The 25,211-nt window shown below is 41.6% G+C and overlaps 1 protein-coding gene across 1 annotated transcript in view; it reads right to left on the reverse strand.

Annotated features, from left to right (window-relative positions):
- bin3 (bridging integrator 3) overlaps positions 1–19,430 on the reverse strand; it is a 49,995-nt gene extending 30,565 nt beyond the window's left edge. The window contains exons 1-3 of the mRNA XM_080738144.1: positions 19,310–19,430; positions 8,184–8,232; positions 7,454–7,494 (exon numbers count right to left, since the gene is read on the reverse strand). Of these exons, the coding sequence (XP_080594270.1) occupies positions 7,454–7,494; positions 8,184–8,232; positions 19,310–19,317 (98 nt within the window). The 5' untranslated portion in view covers positions 19,318–19,430. The remainder of the gene's footprint in view (positions 1–7,453; positions 7,495–8,183; positions 8,233–19,309) is intronic.
- Between the last annotated feature and the right edge of the window lie 5,781 nt (positions 19,431–25,211).

A 25,211-nucleotide genomic window follows, 5' to 3' on the forward strand; every position in this document is an offset into this window, starting at 1 on the left:
CAAGCAGAAGACATCTGTGTCTTTTTTAAGTAAGCTCCGCCCTTAGATTTTCCGCCATTTTGAGCAGTTTGTAAAACGCTTAAACCCGCTTTTAATCTGGAATTTTCGCGTCACGTTCACAAAACTTTTTTTACATGAACTTTGGACCAATATCTAAAGATCTGTCAGATCGGATTTAAAAGAAAAATTGAAACATGCTTTTTTAATAATTCAATGAATATTGCAGTTTTATGCAAATTATTCTTCTGCCTCTAAATCATACATGCAAAGTAACATGTTCATGGCATTTGGCAAAGATGTAGAGTGTTAGTCCAAATATCACTAAAACCAATCTTACTCCAATTGGCCAAAGGGGGGCGCTATATCATTTTGAGCAGTTTGTGAAACGCTTAAACCCGTTAGGATTTTTTTTAGAAATTTGCATGAAACATTCTACACACAATCTAAGGACCTTTATCTAATATGCCTATGAAGTGCACACACAAAAAAAATTATAATAATAATAATAAATATAGCTGCAAGCAGCGATAAAGTGGCCAAAGCCAAAAACACCTCAAATCATGAACACAGCCTGCAATGTGCGTGAAATCTTGCAAGCACATTCCCAATAGGTCAAGGAACAGATACCACCCTTCTTACATTGGCCTGTTATAGCGCCACCAGCGGGTCAACTTTTGCACAACACATTTTTGGAACAAAATGGACCACTCTTTGACGTCAGTAACGTCAAAGAGAGCACTGCCTGCGATCTTGACATTTTGTACTTTTATAGCCATTGTTTTCTGGCTTGAAGCGAGCCCACAATTGTTTCGAAGGAACAATATTTTTCTAGTGACAATATCTTCCCGTCTACTGACAGGCAGGCAGTCAGTAGACGGGAACTTCGGTTCCTTTCTACTCCTACATACTCAGGCAGAAAATGAAAATAAAAACATCAATGTGTTCAGCTTACAGTGGCAAAGTGTGCTATTATTTTATACAGCAATCGGCCAAATGGTGGCGCTTTAGGAAGCCTTCGAAAGTGCGATCTTTGAACAGGTATAGCTCATGCTGTGTTATACATACAGCCATGAAACCTGTATACACGTATGCGTCTCCTCATGCCGAACAACTTTTACCCTCTAACTTTTGACCTCTGACCTTTAGGTCTCCCACAATTCGGAATTATATGAAAAACAGTAAAAATCTATCTCCTCCTGGGATTTTCGCGTCAAGTGCACAAAACTTTTTTCACATGAACTTTGGACCGATACGGTCAAACTAGTCTCGGCGGATTTCTTTTAAAGTGAAATATAATTTTTTAATAATTCAATCAATATTGCAGTTTTATGCAAATTATTCTTCGGCCTCTAAATCATACATGCAAAGTTACACGTTCATGGCATTTGGCAAAGATGTAGAGGGTTAGTCAAAGTATCACTGAAACCAATTTTATTCCATTCAACCAAAGGGGGGCGCTATACGAAGCATTTGAAAATTCAAACTTTAAACGGGCATAAGTCATGCCTCGTTTCGTTTGAAGACATGCAACTTGCTTACACGCGTGCTTTGACTCAAGCGGAAGACATCTGTGTCTTTGTTAAGTAAGCTCCGCCCTTAGATTTTCCGCCATTTTGAGCAGTTTGTAAAACGCTTAAACCCGCTTTTATTCTGGAATTTTCGCGTCACGTCCACAAAACTTTTTTTACATGAACTTTGGACCAATATCTAAAGATCTGTCAGATCGGATTTTTTTTTTTAAATTGAAACATGCTTTTTTAATAATTCAATATATATTGCAGTTTTATGCAAATTATTCTTCTGCCTCTAAATCATACATGCAACGTAACATGTTCATGGCATTTGGCAAAGATGTAGAGTGTTAGTCCAAATATCACTAAAACCAATCTTACTCCAATTGGCCAAAGGGGGGCGCTATATCATTTTGAGCAGTTTGTGAAACGCTTAAACCCGTTAGGATTTTTTTTTGCAATTTGCATGAAACATTCTACACACAATCTAAGGACCTTTATCTAATATGCCTATGAAGTGCACACACACAAAAAAATAATAATAATGAATATAGCTGCAAGCAGCGATAAAGTGGCCAAGGCCAAAAACACCTCAAATCATGAACACAGCCTGCAATGTGCGTGAAATCTTGCAAGCACATAGGTCAAGGAACAGATACCACCCTTCTTACATTGGCCTGTTATAGCGCCACCAGCGGGTCAACTTTTGCACAACACATTTTTGGAACAAAATGGACCAATCTTTGACGTCAGTAACGTCAAAGAGAGCACTGCCTGCGATCTTGACATTTTGTACTTTTATAGCCATGGTTTTCTGGCTTGAAGCGAGCCCACAATTGTTTCGAAGGAACAATATTTTTCTAGTTGCCTATGTAATCCTGGGCTCTGCTCTCCCTCTGCCGCGCCACAACGGACTGACCTCATGCTTACTTCTATGCATGAGGAGTCCAAGTTGCTTCTTTTCACCTGACAGTGGAGATTTCCCTGGTTTGGACCTAGCGCGTGGAAGGAACACGTTATTCCAACCAGTTCCTTTCCCCTCCATCAGGCGCCCCGGCTGGCCAGGGGGAGGCATTATTGAGACCAGGATTACGTGCATGTTTTTGTGAGGGTATCAACCCTAGGAGACACGGGGAGAACATGCAAACTCCACACAGAAAGGCCCTATCGCCAACCCCACCTAGGGTGTGGGCGCTGATGACGCGGAGGAGGAACACGCCGCCAGCGCCCACAGCATCCCCCGGCGGGAATCGAACCCAGGACCTTCTAGCTGTGAGGCGAAGCACTAACCACTGCGCCACCGTGCCTCCATGAGCTCCATCCCTAATAATGAGTCTGCAACATCACTTGCTGTAGCACGAGTGTAACTGTGTATTTATTCAGTACAACTGTATGTACTGGATTCAAGATTATATGTAGATCATAGGTATTATTATATAACGCTTCGGACACCTAATAGCAGTAGATTCACTACTTGCCCATAAGGGAGCCAAATAAATACTTTTCACGCTAATTTAGAAGATTAAGCTATACAAACATGATATCATTCTGCTGCCATCATTCTTAGAACACTCTGATCACTCTGGATATACGTTTCCAGATTCTGACAGAAAAAAGAAAAAAACATGTAATGATGTGCCTGGGGAATTCAGAATTCATCAACTGCAATGAACTGGCCAATTTAGGCCAGCTGTGTCTACTTCTACTACCATGAGTCATGACACAATGCAAGGATAGACAACATAATATTATGACAATATTAGAACTACTGGATGCACCACTGCACTACACTAGTACACGTCTGATATGGATCTCCAGGGTGGAGAACTAAGATGTCTGTACATGCCTGTCCCTGACTCATCTATAAGGTCTATTGGTGCCACACCTCTCTGATAAAGAGCCCTCCTACTCACCAAAACCTGTGTGCAAAACAGTGCTCCCACATAGCCTGCCAGGCCCTCAGGAAATCTCCTTAACCTCAGCCACACAGAAGGGGAAGGCCCAGATGCACCTTATCCAAGTGTTGTTGTGAGTATAAACAGTGATGGCACATTAGTCACTTAAGAGACAACTATAATGTTTTTGTTTCAGAGTTGCTTGAGTATGTTTGTTTTAAGGTTTAGACTCCTTCAGAGTGAAATAACGTTCGTTTTGCCTAAAAAATGTGCGATCATTTTCTCCAATCCGCACCAACACAGGTCAGATGTCTGCAATCAGAATAGCCACACCAGGAGCCACAAGTGACAGTGCTACACTGCCACAGGTGCACCACCACCTAGCATTTCAAATGGCCAAAACTCGATGTCCATTGCTCTGATCAGCACAATATAGGACTGGATCTGAAGGCATGAAAGGCTAGTTTACTAAATTACCTGGCTTCTGATTCAGGATACACTTTGGCCTTTCACATATACAGATTGAGACATCTGAAATTGTATCTTCGATCAGAACTATGAGGCATGGTCATTTAAAAACACACGTCAAGTCTTTTGATAATACATAATGTGTGATGTGTGTGAGCAACACTGCCATTCTCCATCAGTGTAGGAAGATGATCGCAAGTGACTATGGCAAATTTACACGTGGATTAATGCTAATGTAATTCTTTGACAATCTCAAATGTGTATCAGAATCACTATCCTAGCACTAAAATGTCTCAAAACAAACATTCCTCACCTGGTGGAGACCTGTGCTCGGAAAAGCACAGCTTCTAGTCTTTTCAGTGTTTATAAATAATAAATACATCTGAAATATAAATGGACTAATAAGGACTAGAGTTCTAAAATTCTGCCCAAACTCAGCCTGGCTGCTGGCATAGTCACTTCCTACTAGCGACGGTACAGACAGACAGACAGACAGACAGACAGACAGACACTGTCGGTTTGAAAAAAACAAACAAAAAAAAAACAGATATTGTTGAGATTCGATACTTCTTTTCTTAAATGTTTTCTCCCCTCCCCTGGACTTTGGCGAGAAGCGCTACTGCTGACACTTGTCTCCATCAAAAAAACATTCCACTTCTAACTCTCAGATATAAGAGTCTATAAAAGCTTGTAATTGTATTTGACCTAAGGTCAAATTATCTCTTAATCTGCCAACTAAAATATAAAAGGCTGTCCAAATGTAATTCTCAGACTATACCACCAATATTTTAGAAACCCTAGCACTGAATTGTATAAGGAAAGGAATGCACGAATCTACAAGTCAAGCTTGACTTGCTCTTCACCAAGCAAGCAGAATGCATGTTCTGACACATAGTAATTATTATGAGTAGAGTACAATGATAAGGCTAGTTGTTTGTTCTCACATCAGCTGAAGCGTCCCTCTCTCTCATACACACCTGTTGCATGCAGAGTTGGGTGGTGTTTAACATACTGAAACAAATCTGAGAATTGAGGTCCTTGTCCTGCTGGCAGAGTGCAAAGGAAATATACTGCTGATCGGCCCGTTAGTCCAGTGGTTCTTTTTCAGGCCGCGACCCCCCAAATAATCTTATTTTAACTGGGAACCCCCCCACCCTGACGAGCACTAAGAGTTGAGGCATTACATTTTGTATAACTATTGTGAAAATAGCAGATCTACATGCCGCGAGGCATTGTGAGCATGTAGATCGTCTATTTTCACAATTTCTGCCTCTAATATTTGACAATGTTTAGAGGTATTAAAGTCCTTAAATTGTCACTTTAGAAATGTGTAGATACCCTTTATACACGTAAACTTTATGTTGGTTTGTTTACTGTTGAGTGAGAAAACAATGTTGCACATTAAGGGGACCCCCCAAAATAATTTGGGGACCCCCCCTGGGGGTCCTGACCCACAGGTTGAGAACCACTGCGTTAAGAGATCTCTCTCTCAACACACACACACAAACGGTAAATAGGAGCCAATTTAAAGCATTCTAGTAAACTCTTTACCAATCAGATTCACAAATGAAACTAATCAAATTAGTCGAGGCAATGAAATCAGTGAGGTCTCACAAAGCCATATTGCCATCATGTCTTAATAAAACACTATTAACTCATTTACTACGAGATAAGAGACATTTTAAAAAGACGAGATATGACATTTATTTTTTATTGCATTTAATTCAATCCAACATTACGCTGCCGTTTATCTACTCAAAAAGTAGCGTTTCTTGTTTTAACCGGAAACAGCTAAAAAAACGGATATGAAAAACTGGATCTGCATTGGCTCTCATGTTAAATTTAGCAGGAAAACGCACATTTCTCCATTTCCTGATCTGGCCGTAGACCGCCTCTCTGGCCCTTTGGTTCCAAGATTGGTCACGATCAAGGAATCTACCATCGACCTCATCGGCTTTTAAAGGAATACGTGAATGTGCATCCTGGCTCGACAATGTCACTTCTTCTCAGCCGGGCTTGGCAAATTAACTAGGCTGTACGGAGCAGGCTTTGTCAAACCTGGATTTAGCTTAAATCCTGGTTTATTTAATTCTGCTTTCGTGAAACAGGCCACTGGTCAGCTTCTTTCAGACTGGCTCTGACTTGTGCTAGAGTCACAGCATAATTGATATGACCAACTTTTGCGCTGCACTGGAATGATGCAATGAATTATTTGGGAGCAGGTGTGTAAGATTCAACATTTTAAATAGCTTTCATATTCATGGGTTGCATTTGTAGTCCTAAACCGGCCATATTGAGGACCAACACAGGTGTTCAATGTGTCTGATTGGCATAGAACCAATGTTTGAGGACCACACACCTGTGTTGGTCCTCAAAATGGCTGGTGTAGGACTACAAATGCAACCCATGAATACTCTTAATATTTTACAAAAGAATCATTTCAATAAATTAATTCATTAATTCATTTTCATTTATTAGAATACATTTATTAGAATAAATGTTTAGAAATGTTGTGTACACGTCCCTACATTAAGCCCCTGATGGCCCCTGATTTCTAGCCTCGCAGGCCATCCCGAGCTACGTCATCACCAATGTGCTTCCTTTCTCGGTCTGGTGTCCCATCGAGTCTCTTTATGAGAACTTACGTTCTAATTTCCAATCAAATGGCTGCATTTGGAGTGACCCGCCTCACAACGCTCCTGATTGGTCGAGCGGCTCCTACAGCTCTCTCATTTTGTAAACAAACATGGCGGACCCCATGTCCGACGCGAGTTCACAAATCGCAAATAAAAGCTGCATTAAGCGAAGTTTTATCTGAAATCAACGGCATCTCATAACTTAAAAACGAACAACAGTTTGCACCTTTGGAATTTATGCCTGGAAAAGACGTATTTGCTGTTCTGCCGACGATGTTTTGATGCGCTGGTGGCTACTGACTGGACCTGTCAGTCAAAGTGAGTAACTACGTCATCGCGTAATGCGTTGTCTATGGAGGACTCCCAGACTCTCCCCTGGCTGTTGCGAGGCTACCTGATTTCCCCCTTGGAATAATAAAGGTATCTATCTATCTATCTATCGATGGCATTGCCACTGAGATTTTAAAGAAATGTAGTGACTAACAAGAGCTGCTTCTCTTGTTTATAACGATTCAAAGGAGCGGGGTACACCTACTCGGATTCAAGCATCAATTTCTCTCCTCCTTAAGAGAAACATGAATCCTCCAGTTTACAGTAGACTGAACTGTCAAACTATAAGTGAGTAAGCCTCTCCGAGCCAGGAGGCCCATAATAATTAATAATGAATTGCATTTTTATAACGCTTTTTCAAGTGCTCAAAGCATTGACACATTCTCACATTCACACACCAAAGGTGGCAAGCTGACACCGACCGACTCACTGGAGGCAATTTGGGGTTCAGTGTCTTGCCCAAGGACACTTCGACATGTGGACAAGAGGAGCTGGGATTCGAACCACCAACCCACGGATCATTGGTCAATCTGCTCCACCTCCTGAGCCACAGCCGCCCCAGAAAGGCAACACTGACCTTATTTTAAGTTATTATTTGTATTATTTAACTTACTTTTGGAGTTTGTCATATTCACGCTCAAAGTCTCTTTCAACCTGAAAAGAAATAGGGAACATTTTTACCAATAATGAAAAAAGAAATCATGCAAACTTCTCACTGGTTACATTATTTAACATGTGGGTTCATTTTGTCTTTCCCTTAAATTAGTGGTTAATCACAACATATGTTAACATGATAATGACAGCGCCCCCCCAACCCAGTCTGAGACCCAACAAACATTGGTTACAGAGGTTACAGAGGTAGCCTGTCTTGTGGTTCTGTGGGCCTCTGGATTTAAACACACATTGGCCAAATCAACGAGGGAGGCAGCTGCCAGTTTGTCACCAGCAGGTCATCTATTGGGCTGCTTCTATCCCACTCCATGGTTAAAGCCCTGGACAGCACAGGAAGCTGGGAGGCCAGTCTGACAGTGTCTGTTGGGCCACAGACCCCATTACACTGGAAGTGGTTTTGTCCAGTAAGGCTAACACCCACTCCTTGGCACTTCAAGGCAACCACCTCTGCCCCCTCGCATGGCTTGGACAAATTGGCACCCCACAAGTTTCTCAGCTGAGGCACACTGATGAGATGATTTAGGCTACTATATTAATGTAGCTCTAACTACAAGATCTACTACAGAGTCAGACTCCTAAGCACATTGTTTGTCAGGTAAAGCTAGGGTATTGTTTAACCCATGTAGATTAGGTTAAAGGCGTAAACACTGAACAGAGGACTGTTGACTTACGGTTTTAGAGACTATCTGCTTCTTTGGTTGTCCAATCTTGAATGGAATCCTGAAAAGAGAGGAGAAAGAAGATTTGACAAATGACAGATAACAATTTGACACTGGCCTGCCCTAAAGACTTTTAATGGTTGTGAGTGGCATCAGTAGCCTAACGGGTGGGGTATTGTCCTAAGTCAGTAAGCAAGGCGTAAGGATGCCACAGACTGTCAATTTGAAGCTGTTAACCCCTGCTTCTCTGGAGTGTGTGGCCAGAACCCTGTGCATTAACTTCCTGTCATCACTCGACACATCTGGCTCCCATTGCAGCCGGATATCACTAATTAGAAGTGGTTGTCCCCTGTGCTCTGTGTGGCTTTTCTGCGGAACCCCCTGCCACCAATCAAACACAGACACACATGCTATATTGTGCAAAAAGCCATAAATCACAATTGTGGTATTTTTAGGCAACCGGGCACCCCTTCAGTCTAAGGTTTAAAGCAGACGTGAAACAACGAAGCCAGAGCCACAGCTTGCCTATAAAACAAAATTGATTCCAAAACTTAAATTCAATCAAGAAAACATTTTTTACAACTCAAAGGTGTGAGATTACATAGGGCAACTGCAGGCAGAACAGGCTGGTGTACTGTAGTTCTACCTAATTTTCAGAATGGAATACAAAGTTTTACTCTTAAAATATACAAAACAAACTGACACCCTAGTTACAGATCCCTCACCCCAGGTTGAAGTACTGTAGCATCTTTTTCTTCTTTTTGGGTGTTTTATCCCATTTTCAAACCATGCCCATCTTTGGGAATCCATGAAAAAGAGAATGCTTGCTTTAACACCACACATGGCTGCAAGTTGTCATTGATGTGACACTAATAGCCTGAAAACTAAGGTACATGATGGACAGTTGCTGCTGACAGGCTGGGTGAGGCAGCAGCTGCGTCAAAAGAAAGGTGTGTAGACTAATGAGATGGAAAACAGAGGGTGTGAGGAAGAGCTTCATTGTGGAACAAGTGATATGTGGGGAAGATCCTTTTGATGACAGCTCAATCATAAAACCTAACATGGCCATGTAAGGTTTAAGGATTAATGGGAATTACAGGTAAAAGCCTGCTTCCACTCGTGGGAGAGAAAGTATCCTAGACACTTTAGACAACGCTTATTTTACATTCACGTAAAAAAGCTATCATTGATTTGTTGGAAATTGTGGAGAGTTGTACATGACATGACTGTACTGTATATAACTCTAGAACATTATTTTCAGTGACTTTCAGATCCAGAAATCACGCTTAAGAGGACCATACCAGTCAAATTTGGACTTGTAGCCATTAGCAGTTTGCCCACTGTCAGAAAATGGTATATATGTTGTGTATGTATTATGTGTGTATACTTTAGTTAACTCTTTGAGCGCCAGCGCCCTCTAGGGGCCAAAGAATGCCAGCGCATCTCTCATAGGCGAGCGCTTTAGCTTCCAGGACTTCAGCTTCCAGGACCTGACGTCCTCACGTTCATGCACGGCATGGAAATGTCCCGGATGAAGATGCTAACAGAATGGCTATTCCCATTTTGTCATCTAAAAGATCATTTTTGGGCGATTTCGCCGTAAATAAACCTCGCGACGCTTTCCTAAAACACAAAAAAGAGATATAAGCCTTTAAAGATGCGGTCTTTCATTGGATTAGGCGGAGATTGGCGATTGCTAGGCCTACAATACTGTAGGCCTAGCCTATAAAATAAAAAATATATATATTTAAGACGGGCAGTCAAGTCAATTTGTGCAGTCAGTTATAGGCCTACCAACAAGCAACAGCACTTTGCAGCTTTGCATGTAGTTTCAAATTAAAACAAGGGGTTTGTGTGGTCAGTTAGCCTACCAACAGCGCTAAAAGTGTGTTAATTTTCAGTGTTGTATGTTATGTTTTATTGATGGGCCGGCCCGATACAATCACACAAGCCGCTGAAATTCATTTCGGAGCGCAGCTGCTGACGTCCTATCAATCGAAGCCCAGAGCCATTCAAGGAGAGAGTTGCATCCTCTCCGTTCACATGGGGCCAGAGTTGGCAGAACTCTCTAATACAAGGCTCTGGCCAGCCTACTGGCGTGCGAAGGCTGTTTTGCGAGGGGCGCTTACAAGCGTGTTTGAGAAACGCCTTAATCGTAAGGACCGCAGCCGAGCGAAGGCCCTCGTACGACCTGCGCTTTGGGAAACGCAGCCAATAGTGGCGTTTCCATAAACTTAATCGAATTAGGGAAGCGAATTATCATAAATACGCATTAAGACAAAGCGAATTTAGCATGTTTCCATTTGCGGGTGTCATTCGAATTAGCGACGTCGCAAGAGTTGTTGCGATTGGCGACGAGTCTCTTACGAAATTGGCAAGAGTTCCTCTCAATACATAAAGCTACCGGTTCACCGGGAAAACCGCGGTCGCGTCACTGCACAGTGGAAGTTTCAGCGTCCTCTGGAAGGTCAGGTGGCCGATCTGGAAGCTCACAACGCGGCGCGGAGACGTGGATGCGAGCTGCTGTGCCTGTGAGCTTGTAGATTGGGCACTTCAGGCACGCAACACCGTGTGATGAGGAAGGGTTCGCTCGCCACCGATGGCTTGAGGTAAAAACGGGAGGAATTTACACATGGTCCGTGTCACTCCGTGTGTAACAAACAACAGGTTTGTTTTGTGGGCTAACGCTATACCATGGACAAAGCGGCAGGGGAAATGGACCTAGAACGTCATACTTTATTCGAATGTATTGTCTGACCCGTTTCCATTCATTTTTGCGCATTTAGTTTATTCGATTAAGCCTCAAAATCCTCCTCCTCCAAGCGGATAATCTTTTTTGCGGATAATGAAAGTTTATTCGCATTTTGAAGTGTTTCCATAAAAATATTTTGCGACTAAGCTGTTAATGCGCAAAAAGTGGCTTTATGGAAACGCCACTAGTGTCACTTTAAGAGTAAAGCAGAAAATGCCCAAACGCAGATAAGAATTTAAAGTTAGTCATCACTCATGCCATAGTTTTGGTGAGCCAACACCAACATGGAAAACTCACCCACTGAAATTCCTCAGCACCATCTTGGATGACTCATCTTCTTTCAACATTTGCCAGATGACAAGCCTAACTTTACAATGATCTCATCAGTCATGATAAAAGATGCGGTTTGTCCGTTAGTAACTTTCAAAAAGAAACAATATACTGTATTTAATCTATTGTGATTAACTTGGCCTCAATAATTAAATTCTACAGTCAAGTCCAGGTGGTCTTAATTAAAAAATATATATCTATCTATAAATGCGACAAATCTCTGTCTGTCTGTCTGTCTGTCTGTTTGTTTGTTTGTAATCCGCGTATCTCGAGAACCGTTCGTCCCACCGGCTTCAGATTCGGCACGCGCGTTCCCCGCCGCCGCGCGGAGTGCAGTGCCGGGCCTCGGCCCGACTCGGCATGCGGTTTTCCCGAAGCGGCGCGAAACGTTCGGAATCTCCTTACGCGGAGCTGATTGTTAACATCAGGCTGTTCCTGAGGAAATCGGCACAATCGCTGACTCATTTTGACATCACTTCATAAAAGGCTCTGACATCACGTACGCCAGGAGTCAACAAAAAATCTCTGTGAATGTGTATGTATGTATGTGAATCTCGAGAACCGTTCTTCCCACCGGCACGCGCGTTCTCCAGATATGGGCATAAAATGAATCCCCGAATGCGGAGCTGATGTCTGACATCAGAGTTTTCCGCAACCGGTACTGTGTGTGCAGAGATCTCCATATATTGGGGTTTGCATTAAAGGGTGGGGACAAAGGCTAACAGAAGGCAAACAGATGGTCAAAACGGGTCCTATGACAACATGACAACAGGTATATTGGGGTTTGCATTAAAGGGTGGGGACAAAGGCTAACAGAAGGCAAACAGATGGTCAAAACGGGTCCTATGACAACAGGTATATTGGGGTTTGCATTAAAGGGTGGGGACAAAGGCTAACAGATGGTCAAAACGGGTCCTATGACAACAGGTATATTGGGGTTTGCATTAAAGGGTGGGGCAGGCATAAAATGGACGTAAATAGACAGATATCTCCATATATGGGCATATGGGCATAAAATGGACCCAGAACTATATCTGCAGTGATCTCCATATATGGACATAAAATGGACGCCGACAGACAGACAGATACAGATATCTCCATATATGGGCATAAATGGACACAGGCAAACAGATGGTCAAAACAGGTCCTATGACAACAGGTATAATGGGGTTTGCATTAAAGGGCGGGGCATTCATTCTCTATTTACATCGTTCCCGAGTTGGCCAGGTCGCCGACTAGACGCTGGGCCGCCCGTAGCATTAAAGGGTGGGGACAAAGGCTAACAGATGGTCAAAATGGGTCCTATGACAACAGGTATATTGGGGTTTGCATTAAAGGGTGGGGCAGGCATAAAATGGACGCAAATAGACAGATATCTCCATATATGGGCATATGGGCATAAAATGGACCCAGAACTATATCTGCAGTGATCTCCATATATGGACATAAAATGGACGCCGACAGACAGACAGACAGATACAGATATCTCCATATATGGGCATAAATGGACACAGGCAAACAGATGGTCAAAACAGGTCCTATGACAACTGGTATAATGGGGTTTGCATTAAAGGGCGGGGCATTCATTCTCTATTTACATCGTTCCCGAGTTGGCCAGGTCGCCGACTAGACGCTGGGCCGCCCGAAGGGCGGCCCAGCTTCTAGTATATTAAAAAGATGTATTTAAAAACCCATTTATACTGAATATTTATATATTCTTCATAGAACACACAGGGAAACAAGACTTTACTTCCTTGAACAGCCATTGAAGAACATGCTTTCTTGAAACCATCTTATATCATGGTGGTACATTCATGTTCCAGAAGATGTTCATATAAACCTATCCAACAGAATTACAATGATTAAAGTCACAATGTCTGTTTTTTGTCTACTTTCTCAGTGAGCAGCTCTAGCTACAAAATAATGACAATGCTGCCGCAATGACTCCCTAACCGGGAGGGCATGGGAGAACCATGGCATTGGCTGGGTATATGTAATATATGAAATGTTTCAGTCACAGCCATTCTAGGGCTTCACTATACATTTCTGGTGTGAAGTTGCTATAACATAAGCCTAAGATGAAATGTAAGAAAATCTCACATGTTCAGTTCCAAATGTAGTCATTTGAGTTAAGAACCACCACTAAGTAGTGATAAGGACAATGTGTTACAGGCAAATATAGCGAAAGTGTGATAGTCAGAGACAAATAATTATGGCAACCAACCAGATGGAGAATTGCCATAAAATAATTTCTGATGTTTCTCTCACACAGCGATATATTTCAGCAGGGTCTGTCACATTTAGAAGTAGAACCATTGGTTACTCTACCTCTGTCAAAGGATATCATCACATGTCTTATGAGGACAGTTGGACCTTACCACAAGATAGTTACTAATAGACTAATATACCATAGGCTTAAAAGCACAAATCTAGGCCTGCTGATGACATATATAGTGGAACTCAGAAATCCAACAGGAAGTGTGGCGTCACTGGTTGTACCAAAAAGATAATCAAACGGTGCATAAGAGCAAGATAGGCTGCGTTCATAGCATATGGCAGATTCCTTAACTGGAGAAACTGCACACCATTGAGAGCTACACAACCCGTTTCAAACGTACTGGTTCCGCAAATGTACTGAAACATACAGTAGTATATACCCAAGTTCAAATCAAATCAGGCCGCTCCATATAAGGGCACAAAAGAGAGCATGCCCATATGGGCACATACTAATGACATCAGCGACATCTAATAGGCATAAAAGATAAAAGGACTGGCAGATACAGAGATCTCCATATATGGGCATATTGGTCAGAGACCGTCAGACGGATGTTAGCAACTTCTTCCCTTTTATTCCCAGGAAATATCGGATATGGCCTACATTGAAAGCTAAACAGTTGTAAAACCTCTTTGTGACACAGTAAGCACCGTCATAAGAACCACTAGGCATAGTTGAAATCATTTATCTGATCATTGCTCTGACCGAATGGGCTACACGTCACTCTTGTCCAGTCTGCACGTAGGCAAAGACAAAGGAACAGTCTTCTTCACGGGCCAGATTATGCATCAACGTGGAAGAAGTAATGGCTTTGCCCTAAAATGTTGAAAGTGTATGCCATCAGAGGGGTTAACGCATCACCCAAACAAGCATATTCAACGAAGCACAGAGGGCTAGTTGAAGACACTAGGAGTGGAATTGTTCCGACAATGACCCTGGAGTCAATCCTTTCGCGTCATACAAGCAAGTGTACAGGCTCTAGTGGAATGCATCTGTCAGCAGAGCCAATAATGGGCTCTTTTCACTGGTCTTGCACCCCACTCTTGACCTTGTGTTTGGCCGTGCGTGCTGGTGGACATGTCGCTTGCCAGCCATTGATTGTCTGGCTGAGCCAAGTGACGCTGTCCTGCATGTCCACTGGCTCTCCCTGACCATGATACTGAAAATGGGACAGGATGCAATTCATGATGACATTATTATAGAGCTGCACTATTATGGCTAAATTGATGATCCCATTAATTTAGCTTAATAATACTGCAATATATATATATTTTTAAATACCATTCTTTTTTTGAGCAGTGCTAACCGCTCCCACGTTTGACTTTGTGTGTAGGTCCCTATGTAGTAGCCTACCAACATCGCCACAGCTGATGTAACGGACAGAACGGCCCATACAAGCAGATACAGTACTGTATGCACCGCACGTGTGCCGTGTTTGATACCATGCGAAGTGAGCACAGGTGCAATTATTTTTTTTTTACCTGGCAGAGAATGAGTCAACAGTCTGATGAATTCAGTGATTGGCCAATCAGAATCACCCATTCAATCAAGCCATGTAATATATTATAAACATTCTTATTAATGTTAATCTTATTAAAAGTTCCAAGTAAAATAGAAAAGAGCATTGTGGACTGACTGTGGTTTTGGAATCTATGTCTAGACAACCACAACGGATTATCTCTCCCTCTCTCGCTCTCTGTAGCTATAATATATACAACAGTGTTGAAAACGTATAAAAAGGCAGATACATGAGCACAAACACACACCTAAATGCGACCCAATTCTTAATCATGGTAGACAATGAACTGTACTGTCTCTCTCCCGCCTCTCTGTCACACAACACAGACACATACACATACAACACACACCAATATGTCTGTGTGCAGGGACACACGTAGCCACAGAAAACGTGTCTTTGGTGTATGAGCTGACATGAACTAATAAGCTACACAACATTAAAAATGGCATGCACAAAACAGTGCACATACACTTAAGCTAGACAGCATTTCTCGTCATATTTTACTGTGACTAATAATTAGTAAATGTGTTAACTCTTGTGAAGAAGAAGAATATCACAGTGCGTCACAGGGAAAGGGAAAATTCTGTCATAAATTAGGCTTTAGTAGCATCCCAGCAAAATATAATTGTACGGCATCAGCATGTAGCTCAGTTCCGACCAAGAATGCACAAAATCTTACTCTGCCTCTGGCCTGAGTGTCTACTGTCTAGGGGTCGGGCCAGGCTCGAGCCAAAATATTAGGCCAGTACAGAGGTCTATAGTTCACCATCAAAGTGGACTGAGAGGTATTTGTATTTCCTTATTTGGGTATCAGTATTTTGGTTTCCTTATTTTATGACTCACAGCAGGCCAAGGAAGAACCTCAACCTTAATCTTTTTCAAATTGGCCTCATGGTGGCGCTACACCAGCCCACATTTTGTACTATAACTCTTGAACCATAGGCCTTACAATCACAATTGGATCATCACTCTCCAAATTGGTCCCGGACATTCCAGACAGATTACATTTTCATTTTTACTACTACACGTACAGATTTTGGGCAAACCCCCCCCCCCCGAACCTCTCTGAATGACGCCATATTGTAGTTTGGACAGTATCTCCCAAAGGTCTATCCCACCTATGTGAAGCATATAAAGTACCATGCATAGTAGTACATAAACAACGCGGGGATACATAACGAACGGAGACGGACAGTACTTTGATCCGGTCTCTCCGTCGCTCCGGACGTAATTGTCTCTGTCTGTAACGTTACGGACAACACTCAACCTAACGGATTAAAACCGATAAAAACGTACGTACACATGAAGTACCCGTGGAGAACTTTTGTCAACCGTGGGGGCAGTAGAGGGAGAAATGTTTCGTCTTTGTTTCTGGTATCCATTTCGTAGTAGGAGGAAGTAAAAAATAAATAAATCACAAAGTAACGTTGAACAGTGAACAAGCCGTTCAGGACGCAGACCTGTTGCCACTTGTACAACTGCAGTGCACACAGCAGCAGCGGAGGCAGAACGCAGAAGCAGCAAAGTGCCAGTGTCAGATCATGATACCATTTTAAATGATTATGATTGGTTTTAAAAGTTGTTCTACTTTATCCAAATAATAATATTAATAATAGGCTTAATAACAGCATTTTCCGACGGCGTGCAGGGACATCAACTATGGAGTGAAAATAGAGTACGATGCCATTGAAAGAACGCACAGCACGGCTGTAGGCTATTTACTTAATGCATGTAATCGCCGATGCCTATCAACATGTTTGCTCATTGGGAAGATGCATTTGGGTGCCATCTATTGGATACAGTATAACACAGAGAACGGACGGAACTATGCATGTCGACGCAATTACCGTAAGTTCCTCCTCAACCCCAAACGTACACAAAATCATCCATCCGTAACTATAAATGGCCCTTAAGGGGGAAATCCTCCCTTTTGGGAAATACATTTCAGGCCCTGATCAAGCAGAACAGGGACAGCAGGTGATCAGAACAAATAGCCATCCAAGTCACAGTGTTAGACCAAAACACCACATAAAATCAAATGAACACCATGACACAACACTACACATAATGTCCTACAATATAACCCCCAACCCTTTTCCATATTCAAATAACAATTTAAACACAATAAACACACTCTGTGCCCAAGTGCAATCTGGGAAATCAATATAGAATGCTTCAGCAGACACGCCCCCAGAGTTCAGAGTTTTTGAAAGCCAATTTTCAATTTTAATTCTGTAGCACTCTACTTTGGTTGCTTGGTTAATGACATTCTGTGTTGTGGCAAACTGAGAATCAGTGTACTATTATTACTGCTTTACAAGGTTTTTATGTTATGTCATATGATGGCATCGCTGTCATACGATGAAGTATAATCAGGCTATAATGTGTTTTGTCCAGAATGTTGCTAATATTTGTCAAATACTGAAGACTTCTCGCTCAGTTCAACTTCTCAGTGGGCCAAATGTTCCGGAACACTCTGCCTGCTTGGTGAGAACAGTCGGCACTAGCAAGGTGGACCACTCGGCCTGCTAGGTGAGAACAGTCAGCACCAGCATGGCGAAACAGTGGGTCCGTCTCGGTGAGAACAGACTACAGCCCCTAAAATTAAGTTACGGTACTACATAGGAGTAGTTGGGCACTGAAGCAAACTTGAGCCATGAGGGGCACCACTGGGCAAGCAGTTGGGTGAGCGAGTTGCTGTGCGCCCGTGCCAAACTTTGCAAAGGCTGCTTCAGCTGACGCAGTTCCGTTCAAGTTATGTCCTGATAGAGACCCCCTAATCTCTGTACCCCCGAGACGTTTAACTTTTGCCGTCTTGGGAGTTAAAATGCGTTGTATTCTCAGGGCCGAGGCGAGTAGGCTCTGGTGGCCAGAAATACCTGGTGCCAACCGTTTTGACACTGGGCAGAGTAGGTTTCCGTGGCCGGAGTGTTCCTGGAGCGGAGTAGGTTTTGGTGGCCAGAAATACATGGTGTTGACCTTTCTGAGGTCGCCAGATTTGACCGGGACGGGACTGATGTGACATATACGTTTTAAGTGGAGTTTAGGGTGTAAATGTACAAACATAGCAAATTGTGTGTTAAATCAGTTAAACAAGTTTTTATTTCTATTATTTTAACTCTAGCAAACACAGGCAATAGAGCATTACCAGGTGAAAATAAATAACATGCATCCCCTGGCCTGGATGAGTCAATAGTGAGTTTCATTTGTGCTTTTGGAATAATATGTCAAGAGATGGGACGTATAGGTAACAATCAAAGAAGTAGTGCCCAGGCCAGTATTCCTTACAAATATTCAGTAGTGCCAAGTCGTCTTCTCCCCAAATAGGGCCCAGTCTTCTCTAGTGCCCACTGTTCACAGCACATCACAGACCTTTACTTCTTTGCAACTCATATACAAATGTAAACAGCCTTTTCACACTGCCAGAAAAATACATTCAAACACATGAGTGAACTTAAAGGTTAGCCGAGTTTAGCTTTAGCATCCAAACTATAATTTGGGTGGTTGGTTTTTGACATTCTGTGGTGTGGCAAACTGAGAAGAAGTGTTATTACTGCTTTACAGGGTCTTTACAGCAGCTTAAACGCTAGCCACGTTTAACATCCATTCCAAACTAATGAATAACAATAAACAAGATAATAATGTTGTCATGGGGGGTGAATCTAATTAAGCCATTATTGTGGTTAAACAAGTCCAACTGCTAGACCAACTGCATTTAATGAGAATGTTTCATAAACTAGTTTGAACTCAAGCAATAGTCTGAGCCCACCGTTCATTCATGTCGTCAACGTTTTATTTTAACATTATCCAGATTAACAATCAAATAAACAATTTCGAGCATTTTGCACAACTCTTCAGTTTTATAACTTATGCTCTATTCCACCAACATTCGGTACTTGCTAAAGTTAGTCTCTAAACAAGTGTTGGGTTCTAAAGTTCTTGAGTGGGACCCGTTCGTCCCGCACCAGGAAATAGTCCAGCCCATGTAGGGCTTCATCGCGTCGCACGACGGGTGTCGCTTGGTGAAAATTAAGACATTTTCCACAGAATAAAGTGTCGACGCGGCACACGTCGATGCTTTCGTGTTGGGTAAATAGCGTCATTTGTGTCGAGTAGCGACGCCCGTGCTACAAAATATAGCCGTTAGCCTTTAATCCATTGAAGTCTGGCAAGAACGGCGAGCGAGATTCGAGTCTATGCTTTGAGCTCAAATACATACGCCACTTTCACCACAGAGAACATAACAACAAACGCACACTTACCAGCTCATTTTGTGTGATTGTCTGTAATAATTCCAGTTTCGCGGAGTAGTTTATTTAATGTCTTCACACGACTTCATCCCCTTTCTTTACATCACTAGTATCAACACTCCACACACAGGAACAGGAAGCCACGAGTGTTTCCTTAAAGGAAGTGGAAATAACAGGATATTCATGAGCATGAACCAGTGGTTCTCAAACTTTTTCATGTCAAGGACCCCCAAATTGACAGTTATTAGCTCGCGGACCTCCATTTGAAAATATATGCCAGGGACCCCCATAAGAAAAGACATGCCAGGGACCCCCATAAGAGAAGATTTTTACGGCTCTAGCAGTGATTCTCAACCATTTTAATTTCAAGGACCCCGAGTTTGACATGCAATTACTTTACTGACCCCCATGTAATGTCATTTCTATCTGAGACCCCATGTAATTTGGTTCCATTTGTACACGCTCTGAGTTACAGTTACATAGCCAAGGTCCGTTTGGTTCCTAAAGTACCTAAAGTAGGCCTTAAAGGAGTAGTTCACCCCCAAAATGACTTTTTTCTATTGATTACTCATGCCATGGAGAGTAGAGTTCAATAATATTTTTTGGTTTTTGTCACATTCCTAAGACAAAAATTTGATTCGAGTAAATTTACCTCCATTGATTCCGGATGGGGACCCTTTTGAAACGGGTCCCCATCCGGAACGAATGGGGGTACATTTATTGTAATCACATTTTTGTCTTAGGAATGCGAAAAAAAACTAAAAATATTTGTGAACTCTAGTCTCTATTGCGTGACTAATCAATAGAAAACTAGAAGCAGTGCTCTTCCGAGCACAGGTCTCCACCAGGCCACACAAATCGGCCTGTTATAGCGCCACCATGAGGCTGATTTAAAAAATGTGGGGCAGAGGTTCTGAATTAGCATCCAGGGAGTGTGTGTGCTCAGTTTGGCAGCGATCGGGCCAACGGCGCCGGAGATTAGCTGGTAACAACCAGGCCACACAAATCGGCCTGTTATAGCGCCACCATGAGGCTGATTTGAAAAATGTGGGGCAGAGGTTCTAGATTGGCATCCAGGGAGTGTGTGTGCTCAGTTTGGCAGCGATCGGGCCAACGGTGACTGAGATTAGCTGCTCACAAACTGCGAGGACGCACGGACGCACGCACGGACGCACGGACGCATGGACGGACGGACGGACGGACGGACGGAGGGAGGGGAAAACATACTCTCCCTCAGCCTTCGGCTGGTGGAGACAAAAAGTCATTTTGGGGGTGAACTACTCCTTTAACTGTCATTTAGCTGGGGACCCCCTGTAACTCCCACAAGGACCCCTGGGGGTCCCCGAACCCCACTTTGAGTACCAATGGCATAAACCACTTCAGCCATGGAATGAAACTAGGCCTACTTGTAGTGAAAAATCCTAATTATAGGATTTTGTTACATTTAAATTATATTTCATCATACGATAATTGCCAGTATAAAACATAGACTACATATTATATAGGCAAGCTAATCGTCTGCTTGTAGATCTTGTGTGTGCAGTGTGTGTGTGTGTGTGTGTGTGTGTGTGTGTGTGTGTGTGTGTGTGTGTGTGTGTGTGTGTGTGTGTGTGTGTGTGTGTGTGTGTGTGACTGTGCGTGTGTGTGTGGACGAGGTGTTGTGCATGCCCAAGTCTTGACTTGATTCAAGAAAAAGAAAAAACAGAAGATAATTGTATCCTTTTCTTTATTCAAGTACTTACATAGAAATAACTAAACAGTTGCATTACAACAAACTGAAGTGCCAAGTAAACAAGGAGCATATCTCCCCTTCACAAGGATATAGTAAAGTAAGTCCATTACAATATTCAGCTCATAAAAGGACCTTATTATAAGGTATAGTAAAACATGAAATAGGCTAAAAACATCCACAACATTTTAAACAAGACCCCGTTTTCTTAAAAGCCAACAGAACATATTCCCAGTGTGTGTTTCCAAATAGCTGTTGAAAGTTTATCCCATTTCTCTCGATGTGACTCCTGTTTTCATGCATATAAAGTAACTGACCCACCGCCTTTGGAATCTCAGGGTGGCAGTTTGAAACACTTTCGTGCACATGCAAATCATGAGGATATACTGTAATGAAAAGGAAAACACAAAAAACTGAGCATTGACTCCATCTGAACAGCAGTGCCACCATGACACATTGACCACATAATCCCTGATGCCACCTTTAGTCCACACAAAGAGATGAGTAGCCCATCATATCTACACACTATTAAAATCTTTGCCCAAAAAATATTTTTTGTATGAGTATCTCAAATTGCCTTATTGCCCAAGGCCATCCTCAGCTAGACTAAAACAAACAAGTAAAAGGCTAAACATAAACATTTGCCACAACGCTGCCTTCAGCTTTAAGCTGACTGGGGTTCTGTGGAGTTTTTATCTCATATTGTATTTGATCATCCAACCCTGCAACCCAATTTGGCACAAAGATGGCTGCTAATGTTGGAACAGATCCAACACGGAGCAGAGAGCTAGGAGGAAGCAAGCTCCTATTTAAGGGCCTGTTTTTGTTATTATAACCAAGAACATAAAAACCGGAGGTCCTATTTGGAAAAAAATAAATTAGGTTAGTTTTAAGAATTTGTTGTTACACTGAACAAGTTATTGACATATCAGTTACATCCATACTTGACCATTATCGTACCATCCATTATTATTCTTAAGACTATTCAGCAGCCTCTATTTCCATTCATCCACTAAAATGCATTGATGCACAGGATTCAGTGGTTGTGTGAACCTGTATGTGTATAATGTCTGTCTGTCTGTCTGTCTGTCTCAGAGAAGGTGTGCGTGCGTGCGTGCGTGCGTGCGTGTGTGCGTGCGCGCGCGGAGGGGGGAGGGTAGCAGGGTCATGTACATTTGTAAAATCTATCGTTCACATTCCATTGAAAAACTGTCTCAAAACAAAGGAGACAAACACAGTCAGATGATGTGACCGATGATACATTGAGTTTGCAAAGTTGTAATTACATGGCTTCTGGGAAATATTTTGGTGTAGTCTACGCCTTGCTCTGTATCATTCCTTAACACATAGCAAGATAAACACAGTTATCTTTCAATGGAGACCACATTCAATACTATAATTAAAAGCATCCATTGTCACTAGCATGTGTCAAATGAACAGGGTAGACAGACACATCATCTCTTTTAGTAACACTGAATTGGGGTTGAACCAGAGCTTGTGCTGATCACTATTTAACATCAAATTATACTTGGCAGCGTAAAAATGTATTTAAACCTGAATCTTAGACTTAATTGTATTCCCTTATAGATTTGAAGGTAGATACACTAATTTGCTATACAAACAACAAAATGCCAGTGACTGAAGTAGTGTATGCTTTAAAAGCTAAGACAGAATTTCCAACACAATTCCAAACTAATCCTTAAACTTAAACCTATACAAGTTTGGTTATTATAAGTTAAGCTATTATTGTTGTGAGAGAATGGGTTAAATCAAATGTATTTTTATTGTACAAACTATTTATTTACGGTTAGACAATACTGTAAGTGTGAACTCTTCAACTCTCACAAAGTGCAAGGAGGTCTGTTCATTTACCCATGTAGATGAGCTGAGAAAAGAGTTTGAGGCCAAATTAATTGGAAAATAAGTGGATACTTGCCAGGAAGCACAGCACTGAAAACTGGTTTGCCCTGGAAAAGGGGAGCATGGCCTTGGATGCTCATTTGTGAACGTCGGCTAGTCTTCTCAGTGGCCACGCTTTTACTAAACCTCTCATTTGGCCTTTGCATTTGTCAGTCAATATTTCCTCTAAGTTTAATTGCAGACTGACCATTACAATATTTTCTCCAGCACATGAAACAAAAACAATGCCTTAACAATGTCTCTGTCTGTTCTCCAGCACACACTCCTTAATATGATGAGTGCATACTGAGAAATGCATACTGAGAAATATATGAATTAAACTAAACCGAGAATTAAACTAGATGAGTGGCTCTATGCAAATTAAAGTATGATTAGTGTCAACTGTCAAATGTTACTTTTGCAAATTGTTGGGTGTACACTGTTTGTGTAATAATGCAGTGTAGAAAAATAGCAAACAGAAAATAACATAGAGCATAGGATAAGTTAAGAACAGTGACAGATTTACCTTTGGGTGTCATGTCATTCTAGCCTTGATGAGGTTAACACCTTGGATACACACAAACTATCCAACGAGCTAACAAGCTATATCAGCATCTTTCTTTCTTTCTTTCTTTCTTGAAACAACACATCAGTTTGGAAAAAACCTCTTAAGAAAAGAAAGTATAAAAGCACAACAAAGAAATATTTCAGAAAATTGATTACTTTACTACCAACTTACTACTAGATCAGTTTATAATTTGTCATCCATTCAGGCCACAGTTGTGCATTTACAAAACAATTACACTTTCAGATAAAGTACACCAGAGGCTCAGAGGATGTATGTGACCTGAGGTATTTACTCATATCAAGACCAGAATGTCGTATAGCACTCACATAATCAAAATCTCCATTGTCGTTTAATGTCTTTCACTGTAAAGCACAAATAATCATTCAATCACCTATTCATCAGTCTGCATTCGGTCGTTACTCATAATACACGTTTTAGAGTGCAGGTAAATGCACATTATAGAAGTGTAATGGGGCTGATAGAGATGTGTTTATAATGGAAGTGTAGGTTATTGATTATTCAGATTTAGCCTAAAAACTGTTTTGTTTATTCAACACGTTAGAGCTTCCTTGATCCACTTACCAATTTAAAGTGTACAGAAGGAACACATTATTTCTGAAATGGAAGATAAGACAACTCCTTCAGCACTGTCTCAATGCTCCAGACTTTTGCAATGGCTTGTGACCACAAAATATTCTGTATTACAGTAACTACAAAAGCCTTAAGACATTCTGCACAAGCATTCAGTCAATTGAAAGTTTGTGTATGCAGACATTTGTATTTATTTACATAGTGTGCATCTAGGCATGCACAAACAATGCACAATTGAACACTGCATTATGGTGCATTTGACAGTCTGGGTACGAAGGTTCTACCCTAGCTACCTGCATATATATTTGTATACTGTACAAAATAACATCCCCTTATACGACTCTCTCCATATTGTAAAAAGCTGTAAACATGGATTGAGATATTTAATCTTGTGTCTTGTCACACAATGTGCTGCTCATATTTTAGTAATAAAAAATGAAGTAGTTTAAGTATATATTTTTTGCATTGTGTCTAAGTACATGCTTAATACTGTCAATCACAGACAAAATGCCTTAATCGTGTTGGTTTTTATCCTTATCTCTGCTTTTGCATGTTTTTGATTTACCAGCCAGAGGCAGACACCGGAGTGTTATAGTCTTTCTGTCTAAGCTTTCTGTATTTCATTTACGGGTTGGTGGATGTGTGTTCTAAATGTCCTGTGGTATAACTGCAACCTAACGAAAAGTGAAGCATTTGTGAGCCGTTCAAAATAATAAAATATTTGAAATGATATCATGTAACACTACTTGAAGCCACCATATGAAAATGTAACAAAGTCCGAAAAGCAATGATGTCTCACAGCTACAGACCACAGGTTGTGTTCGCATACAGATCATTCACTTAAATAAATTCACTGAAATGTGACCAGAATATACTGTATATTCTATGTGAGTGACTGTAAATAAATAAGTCTTGGCAAAGTACTGCAAATGGGTTTGTTTTATAGCTATGGTTAACATAACAGGACATTTGTTTGTGTTGTATATCCCCCAAGGAAATCTGATTCAGCCATGAAGTGGATATATGGCACAATTGTGTGCAGATAACTTTAAATCTCATAAGCAATTTTCAAGCATTTTGGTAGAGTGATATTTCCTTGAAGTCAATGTGTGCACTAAGTTGTTATC

Source organism: Nannobrachium achirus (assembly GCF_963921795.1).
Source record: "Nannobrachium achirus genome assembly, chromosome: 12".
NCBI lineage: Eukaryota > Metazoa > Chordata > Actinopteri > Myctophiformes > Myctophidae > Nannobrachium > Nannobrachium achirus.